General features: G+C 50.5%; 1 protein-coding gene across 1 annotated transcript in view; it reads left to right on the forward strand.

Moving 5' to 3' along the window:
* Window positions 1-5,858, forward strand: part of DLST (dihydrolipoamide S-succinyltransferase) — a 32,680-nt gene extending 26,822 nt beyond the window's left edge. The window contains exon 15 of the mRNA XM_078878937.1: window positions 29-5,858. Within this exon, the coding sequence (XP_078735063.1) occupies window positions 29-163 (135 nt within the window). The 3' untranslated portion in view covers window positions 164-5,858. The remainder of the gene's footprint in view (window positions 1-28) is intronic.
* Window positions 5,859-9,661: the final 3,803 nt, after the last annotated feature.

The following is a 9,661-nucleotide window of genomic DNA, read 5'->3' on the forward strand; positions in this document are numbered from 1 at the left end:
CCCCATCCACCCCTTCCGTCCTGCGCAGGTTGAAATCAGGCCGATGATGTACGTGGCGCTCACGTACGACCACCGGCTCATCGATGGCAGGGAGGCCGTGACTTTCCTGCGCAAGATCAAGGCAGCGGTGGAAGATCCCCGCATCATGCTCCTCGACATCTAACGATGCCCTTCGGCAGGGCGCCTCGCCAGATTTGGGGCTCTCCAACAATCCTCTCTGCTACCCCATCCATCACCGCTACCCTCTCCACGCATTGGTCCCAGTCTCCCCTATCGCTGTCCACTCTCGCTTGCCTCTCCTCCACCCCCACACACCCGTCTGCACACTTGAATTTAGAACAAACTGTGCCCTAAATCAGGAAAATATTTTTGTCTGGCCTGTGACAGGTGCACTTGCTTCCCCCTTCCAACCCACCCCTTGCCCCCCTTACTGCACTTACTTACACAGGGCTCTATACACATCTGCTTGCTATGGCTGCTGGAAAACCAGGCTGTCTGGTGGACAATGCTCCCCCGGGCCCTTCGTCCGTATCTGCGCTCTTGCAGAGGTGGCAGTGAGCAAGGGGTCGATGGGTCCATTGCGCACCGGAGGTCTCCACAAGAACCCAGCTCTTGAGCCGTGTTGTCGGGCCAAGTGGCTAATCCATGCTCTGTTTTCCCACAAAACGCTTTGTTCGTTGTCACTCGTGTTTAATCTTTTAACCATTCACGTAGCCGCAGGATAAAACAAAAACCTGTATCCCACAGCCTCCAATTGAAACCACTTCCCAGTTTCGCTTTGTTTCCCCTTTCATGGACCTCTCGTTCACTCCCCTTTCGTATTTAACAAACAAACAAAACTCCCAGTTTTCCGTCCCTATTTGGCTTTTCCATCCAACTCCCCCCCCCCCCCCCTTTCTTCACATCACCATGACTTGATTTTTGCGAGAAAACTAAGATAGCACCCGAGCAGCGTGCTTTGGCTTGTCTGAAACACAGCAGGCACGTCTGCAACTGCTGCTTGCGCTTCAAACGTATTCGAAAAATCTCCGATCGCACGACGTGTTGCGTCGCGGACGAAGACACGCGGCGCCGTGAGCGTCGGCTCGAGTTTTAACTGAAGGAATCCGCCGCTTGCGTAGCTTAAAAAAAATAAATTGGCGCTTCCCCCTTTGGCGTTGGTTCGATTCGCTCGCACCCAGTCTCGCTTCGCGCTCCTACGAGTCGGCAGGAACTACCGTCTGTTTAACCGCTATCCTAGTTGAACACTTTCAAGCGATTCAAAACTTTTGTAAGAGCAATGTACGCACAACCTACGAGCTTCTGAGTGGAGGGAAAAGTATGGATCTGTATTTTATCTCTCATTGCCGCGTCGCTGAAGCTGCTGTAATCTTTCCGAATTTATTGGCGATTTTGAACGGTGGCACGTTACACTTCTGGCTGCTATCTTTATTTTTTTTGTTGTTGAACAGCTGCACCAAAAATATATTTTTTTTCTTTTTCTTCGAGAGCTTTTTCAGGTTTCTCCCTTTTCCAGAAAATTTAAATTGCAGATTTTAGTTGTCAAATGTCAAGGTATTTTTTTTAAATCCGGGAATTGTTGGCCCACCTTTATTTGACGGGGGAGGAATGGATTACGACATCGCATATCCGACTGGGCAAAGGTATAGGTGCGATATGTGAAGGTCGGCAAATGCCATTGCTCTCTTGTCAATATAAATTATAAAAGGGATATAGATTTTTTTTTATTGTTTGGGTAGATTTTTAACTGATACGTATTGACACCGCATGATTACAAAAAAGATGATTTTCCAACTGTATTCGGTTTGCAAATGTAGGCAGAATTTACCCATTTGATCACTGGGTAATGTTAAATTGTTAATCGTAATCCACGATATCCCGATGTATGCTATCGGCGTCAGGACCCTCTCATGTCACCTGAGAATAGCCCACGGAAGTGGAGATCGCAGATCTAACACTTGAGATCTCTCCCTGCCAAGTGACTTCTGGTCCACGCGTCAAATTGCAGCAATTAAGTAGATAAACTATTAAAAGGAAAAAAATATCTATCTCGTGGGCATTTCCACACACGCACGACCACGAGCCGGTGTTTCTGCCCGAATCATGGAAGGTGGTGGTGCTTTTCAGGGTTTCGCTCGGCCATTTGGCCACGTGTTACACGTGTAAAGCCCTTGTCAGTCCACTGCTGGATGAAGGCCTCCTTCAACGCCCTCGTAGGGGTTATTTGACCTTGCTTCACGATGGGGGCAGTGCAGGATGAAGGCGTGGAGCAGTGGGCATGGCACCACAGTACGGTACAACTTTGGGTTTTGCCGCACAGCCTATTACGTAGCCCCACAGCAGCCTATTTAACGCATGTGCTATGCCCAGCCGAGCACTATAACTCAAGCGATTGTGTATTATTATGGTAAGGTGATAGCTCTGCCACGTTGGTGTAGGAATACTGGTGTAATGTTTAATCACTCGATAGCATAGCGATCGGTCCATGACCCAGAGCAGATGTCTCGCTCGTCAGCACCACCTGGGGTGGCATCACTTTAACAGTTCCAATTTCTCTCCGTTTTGGCCAACAGTGAATTATGTGATGACCATTTGAAACGAGTGGGCTGTCAAATAATTTGCTCGTATCATCCGCGTAACAAAACAACAGCAATCTGTACTACGTCAGGAGGTACCGATTTCTGCGCTTGTTTCATCGGATTCAATCTCGTGGGGAGATTCTCCCAATTTTCGCAATAATCTGTAAAAGAGAGGGCGTGGATACGAAGTCTCGACGCTTCCTCCTCCCCCCGAAAGAATGTCCGTTTTGGGATTCGTCGTCAAGTGGGATGCCGCGTGCACTCCGCCACGCTTGTGCCGTTCCTGCCCGGAGTGGCGCTGCGGGGCATCGAAGGATGTCGCTCTCCCCGGCGCGATTATCACCTCGAAAATGTCAACGGTCAGGGAGGGGGGGGAGTGTGAAAAGCACGGAGCCCGTCTGCAATATTTAAATCTGGAACGTGTCCCCACCCGTCCTGTTTCTATCTCAGTCCCTCTCTCTCTCTCGCTTGGCTACCCACGACTTGAGGTCGCCAACTCGATTCATTCTCTCTGCGTGGCAAGTTTCTCGAGCCTGTCCGCCCCGCAACGGTGTGGATGGGGTTCACCGCAGTCGGGGTATGGGCAGCTCGCGCGTGGGTGGGGTTAAAGTGCGGGCAACTCCCGCCTCTTGCTCTCACCGGCTGGTCAACGTGGGAAGAGTAGACCAAGTGCCCTGAGAAGAACAAGCTCCAGCAGAGGGACGAGAGAGGAGGCCCTTCCGTCAACGGTGGCGTTGAAAAGCAACTTGCAGAGCTGCACTTTTACTCGTCTCTTGCCCACCAACCCCCTCCGTCCCGTTTGGAATTAGAATTTTTGGGCAGAATCCATCGGTTCTCGGTGGGGGGATGAGTCGGACTGCACGCACCGCACATTAATTTAACGCGTCTGTTGTTCACTTACAATGTTTTTCTCGTTTTGGTGCTGTTGTTTTTCTCGGACTGCAGCAGTGTTGGGGAAGTTGAGTTGTTGTTGTTGTTGTTGGGATTCACACTTCAGCTGTGCGCACTGGCGGAGCCGGTGGGGTGGGGTGGCACGTGCCCCCCCCAATGATCCGATCGAAATCCCTAATTTCGATCGGATCATTGGGGTTTATTAGTAATAAATCGGCATTTTGCGACCCCCACTGCCACTGTGTAGCATATTATGTGCCAGGGATGCTTATGAGATGATAGGACAATAGTCTGAGTCCATAATTGGCAATAAGTAACGGCAAAGCAGTTATAAGTGACTCAAAGAATTGTGCGCAGTTGCGTATACAGTTCACGACTTCCCTGAAGGCATTCACCTTCAGCGAGCGCGATGCCGATCACACAACGCGGTTCGAATTCGACCCTCGATCAATGGCTGCGTTATCGCCGCACACGCGTCGAATAAAAAGCAAGGGACAAGTCCTTACTAACAACTCCTCTCATTTTTCATTGCTGGAGGGGTTGCCCCCCCCCCTCTTCCTGAAAGTCCTGGCTCCACCATTGGCTGCGCGTGTCTGAAACTGGTAGTTACAAAATTAAATAACCAAAAAAAAAAGGGCAGGGCTTTAAAAAATATATATCCGATTGAGCATTAGAATTTTGTACCATTTGGTCGCTTCAAAGCATGGCGTTACAGATGCTTTATCGGTACCACCCAGGATGGCAATTGGTGAACGACTGTCTTTTGAAGCGTTGTATGTCTAGATCACAAATGTGCGTGTGACAAAGGTGACAACGGTGGTAGCTTGTTTTATGAGGAACATGCCATTTAAGAAAAAAAAAGTGGTTACCGGTGTATGTTCGAGAATATAAATCTGGGAAGGAAGAAACTAGCGCGGCGAAAATCTCTACGGAATACCTCGGACGTGTGCGGTTAGCGCGCCGCGCTATGAACCCGGCGACCCGAGTTCGATTCCCGCTCACGGCCAACACCAGTGACGATTATTTGAACCGGTTCTGGGCCTCCCCTAGGTCGACTCGGCCTCAAATGTGTACCTGGTGCGGTGTGTAAACGTCGCCACGAGGGAAGACAGGCAGTCCGGGCGTGGTGCTGGCCACCCACCCCCTCGTGTACCGTTCAGGCCTTCATAGGTGCTCGCTAACAGCACTTGCCCCTACAGTCTGTTAAGGCTACACGAGGGGGGATCTTTGTCTTTGCATGGAACACGTAGTGTGTGCACAAGCCGCCTTCTGCCGATGGTGGACACTGGGTAGAAATTTCCCACCCTGGGTGATACCGACCCGGCCCTCTAGAGTCTAGACTCTCGTAGGGCTTCATGCGACGAGGCACCAACTTGAACACTTTCATCTCGTCGGCGAAGCGATACGTAAAATATTCGGCACACTTTTGCTTTTGGCCAAATTGTAGCACGGCTCTCGCGTTCAACCGCTACGCGGAGTCCAAACCTAAAAGGGGAAAACGAGGAGCGTGATGGGGAAAAGTGAGAAATGATTCCGCGCGCTTCATGACGATAAGAATGGGAAGCACGCGGATATGCCAGGATTGTAAACATGCCATTTTTTGCGGGACCTCGCCGCAGTTTTATCGATTCGTACGGTTAAAACGCACGTCGTGTTTGAGGTTGCGATGTCATTGTTGGCACGTTGGACTTGCAATTCAGAGTTCGCCGGTTTGACTCCCGTCTCGCTTCAACGGCATTTGGTTGCTCACGAATTACACTCGGCGCGCTTCTGCCCGCCCAGGAGTATACCCGCGTGTGAGTACGGACCCACGGGGTTATACTCCTGGAGTAAAGTGCGGGGGGTACTCCCCGCTGGAAAGAGTTGCGGCCAAACACCCTCTGGAGGAGCTCTCGAACTCCGTTGAAGGCCCCTCCGTCTGCAGTGGCGAGCAAGACATTGGCAGGGCGGGCTGCACCTTTAACCTTCTACGTGTCTGTTCGCCTCCACGACGCTTGCTCTGCCATGCCCAGTGCCCTCTCCTCCATTGTCGACAATGGGGTGGAGGGGGGTGGGTGGTGAGAGCGATTCACTTTCAGCTGCGTTGTTTCTGATAATTTTCCCAATGCGATGGTTGAGGAATAAATCTGATGCTTGCTCTCATTTTTGTTGCGCCCACCCCAAACCTCACCGTCCCCTCCCTCTCCCCTACGGTAATATTAAGACGTTAGTGAAATATTGTGATTTAGGGATGAGGGCTTCCGTTTAGAATCGTCACTAACAAACTGAAAGGAATTGCATGACACGAGACACGTTAACTCACAGGACAAAAATCGCTAAATGATTTACATTGTATTTGGGTTTGTTTTTTCTTTTTTTGAGAGAGTGATTAAAGTTGGTGAAAATTGACGACGACGACGCTCGAAGCTTCTATATTGCTGCGTCTTGCGCGGAGCGTGTCGAGGAATTCCATCTCCAACCAGGGCGGTGACCACGCCCCTGCGGTGTCGCGGATTTTTTGCCCCCGTTTGTTGCGGAGGTTCGCGGTTCTCTCTCAACTCTCATGAACACTTTTTATTTTATTTTGCCAGATAAGAGGGCACCCACTGAGCGACCTCGTAGCTCTATTTCAAAAGCGTCCCGGCTGTCACAAATGATAGCTCAACGAAGTGGCTTGTCATCACGTGGAAATGTATAGCAGCCAAATCATCTAAAGGCGTTATGTTGATTTGTAATGTGGAGGGGGAAAACCGGAGGACTCAGAGAAAAATCCACGCGACCATCACGCAAACTCCAAATATGCAGCAGGCGTCAGGATCGGGATCAAACCCACGGCCTCCTGTATACCAGGCGAGGTAGTTAACATCTAGCCACCGTGATGATGAGAGAGAGACACGCAAACTCCAAATATACAAGCGTCAGGATCGGGATCGAACCCACGACCTCCTGTATACCAGGCGAAGTAGTTAGCATCTCCACCGCAGTCCACGCGCGGCGTCCGCCCTGGTAAATCCCGAGGGTATATGAAGCATAATTGTGCATTGTCCCAGTCGTGGCGTCATGGCCGGAAGGGATGCTTATCCGGCGTCAGCATGGTGAAATATGGTCAAACGGCCCCCCAACTCCACCCCACCCCCCATAGCAGGGCAAAGGGATTCATCCATCAGTGACTTAATAAAGGACTATCAATTAGTCACATAATGCATTGACATGTGTAAATGAAGGGGTAAGTAAGAAACTAATGAAAAAAAAACTTTTAACAGCCACGCCATGAGACCAAGGTTAAAATGTGAACGTAGTTTATTTGTTCTAAGCAAAAATCTGGTTTATCATTGATCTGAAAGCCAATGGGCTGAAGCACCAAAACAATGTTTTCATTTATACGTGGAAACGACGCAATTGTGGTTCTGTTTGCTTTTGCCACGGACAAACGCCCGCGGCGTAATGACATCAAACTGGTAATGAAAGTCGGGGGGGGGGGGGGCAGGCTTGAGCAGGACACTTCGCTTCTCGAAGGGATGATGATGATGGTGGGGCCCAGGAAACTTGTACGTGGAGCAGTAGACGGCAAGGTACATGAAGACGTCTATGAACAACTCAGACAATCGATGCATCGTTAATTACAATACAGAGATCCCTCGCCAACCGCGTTCTTAGCATCCGCGGTATTTGCGAATGCAGTCCACTGTTTTCCTTGGGCATACCAATTTGCTAACCACGGTATGGATATTCTTTGGGTCTTTCGGTAAAGTCACGTAGATAGGTTCAAATAAAATAACAAAAAAACTACGACGTTTCGATCGCAACACAAGCGTTCGTCATCAGGAAGGGAGTTTTCTGTATCAGCAGCATGAGGTTTTGTATATCCGTGGTGTGGAGTTTTGTGTATCAGTATCAGCGGTATGAGGTTTTGTGTATCCATGATATGGAGTTTTGTGTATCCATATCAGCAGCATGAGGTTTTGTGTATCCGTGGTATGGAGTTTTGTGTATTTGTATCAGCTGTATGGGTTTTGCGTATCCGTGGTATGGAGTTTTGTGTATCAGTGGTATGAGGTTTTGTATATCCGTGGTGTGGAGTTTTGTGTATCAGCGGCTTTGAGGTTTTACGTATCCGCGGCTTAGCACGCCTTTCGGGCGTTCGTGATTTCAAAATCGCCCCGCAATCCGTGTTCCCATTCCTTGCACCGTCTCCAGCTCTCAGATCCCGCCACCACCACCACCGTCACCACCACCACCGCTCCCTTCCCACCACCGCCACCACCACCACCACCACCGCTCCCTTCCCACCACCACCGCCACCACCACCATCAGCGCCACCACCATCACCACCACCACCGCTCCCTTCCCACCACCGCCACCACCACCACCGTCGCTCGCTCGCACGGCGCCTGATTTTGTCTCGTGTGTGAATCTCTTGGTCCGGTTTCGACACAGTCGGTGTCACCTCTGGCCTTTTTGCTTGAATCGATGTCCGGTCAACTGCCAGATTGTGTCACACCCACGTGCCCTCTGCCGTTCACAATTTGGGTCAATTTACGCCTTCAATAGTTCGGATTGTTACCGGCCGCTTGGCGTATTCGAGCCGGTCTCTCTCGAGCGCAAGTTTACTGCTCAGTCCGCCGGAGAGCGGGCGGAGAGGGGTGAAGTCGTAGTACAGGGTGCTTCAAAAAAGTGTTAACACTGACGCGGGACCCGTTTTTATAATGGAAAATCAACGGATAGTCATACACCGTGAACATGGTAACAGATGTATGTTGATCGCTCCACTCGTTCGCCATCGCTGTCAACGCATTGCCTGGAATCTTCTCCAGGTGGTCTCCAGGGACCGTAGGCGGCACATTTATTGTGGTGTTGTTGCCAATTCTCAGAAGCTTTAAAAAAAACGGAGACTTGCGTTGCCTCCGAAACGTCGTGATTTAATTGATTTATTTTCATTTATTATTATTTTATTTCTATGATTATTATTTTTTACCTACGTGACTTTACCGAAAAAACCTAAGAGTATAACGTTTACGCACCCTGTGTATGCACATGAATCGTCTTTTTCGTTGTTGTTACAAACGACGAGACGTTTTACGATGGCCGCACATCAGTCGTCCCCCTTTTGGACCAGAGGTGCAAAGCTCACAATGTCGCGCTCATCGCTGCGCCACCGCTCCCTCCGCGCGGCGTGGTGGAGAGATAAGGGGCGTGCGAGTGTGACACGCGGAGTGTGACGGTGTGTGCGGTGTGGGGGGGGGGTGTGGGGTGTGTGTGGGGTGTAGGGTGTGTGTGTGGTGCGTCTGTGGTGTGTATGTGGCGTGGTGTGTGTGTGGTGTGTGTGGGGTGTGTGTGTAGTGTGTGTGTGGTTGGTGTGTGTGGTTGGTGTGTGCAGGTGGTGTGTATGTGGTGTGTGTAGTGTGTGGTGTGGTGTGTGTGCTGTGTGTGCTGTGTGTATGTGGTGTGCATGTGGTGTGTATGTGACGTGGGGTGTGTGTGTGTGTGTGGTTGGTGTGTATTTGTGGTGTGTATGTGGCGTGGTGTGTAGTGTGTGTGTGGTGTGTCGTGTGTATGTGGCGTGGTGTGTGTAGTGTGTATGTGGTGTGTGTGGTTGGTGTGTATGTGTGGTGTGTGTATGTGGCGTGGTGTGTGTATGTGGTGTGTGTGTGTAGTGTGTGTGTGTAGTGTGTATGTGGTGTGTGTGTGGTGTGTAGTGTGTATGTGGCGTGGGGTGTGTGGGGTGTGTGTAGTGTGTATATGGCGTGGTGTGTGTGCGGTGTGTGTGTAGTGTGTATGTGGCGTGGTGTGTGTGCGGTGTGTAGTGTGTATGTGGCGTGGTGTGTGTGGAGTGTGTGTGTAGTGTGTATGTGGCGTGGTGTGTGTGTAGTGTGTATGTGGCGTGTGTGGTGTGTAGTGTGTATGTGGCGTGTGTGGTGTGTAGTGTGTATGTGGCGTGGTGTGTGTGGGGTGTGTGTGTAGTGTGTATGTGGCGTGGTGTGTGTGGGGTGTGTGTGTAGTGTGTGTGTGGTGTGTAGTGTGTATGTGGCGTGGTGTGTGTGGGGTGTGTGTGTAGTGTGTGTGTAGTGTGTATGTGGCGGTGTGTGTGTAGTGTGTATGTGGCGTGGTGTGTGTGCGGTGTGTGTGTAGTGTGTGTAGTGTGTGTGGGGTATGTGTGTAGTGTGTGTGGTGTGCACTGCGTTCCTTACTCGGGTTAAGATGCGGAAGCGTTA

This window comes from Lampetra fluviatilis, chromosome 52 (genome assembly GCF_964198595.1).
Source record: "Lampetra fluviatilis chromosome 52, kcLamFluv1.1, whole genome shotgun sequence".
NCBI lineage: Eukaryota > Metazoa > Chordata > Hyperoartia > Petromyzontiformes > Petromyzontidae > Lampetra > Lampetra fluviatilis.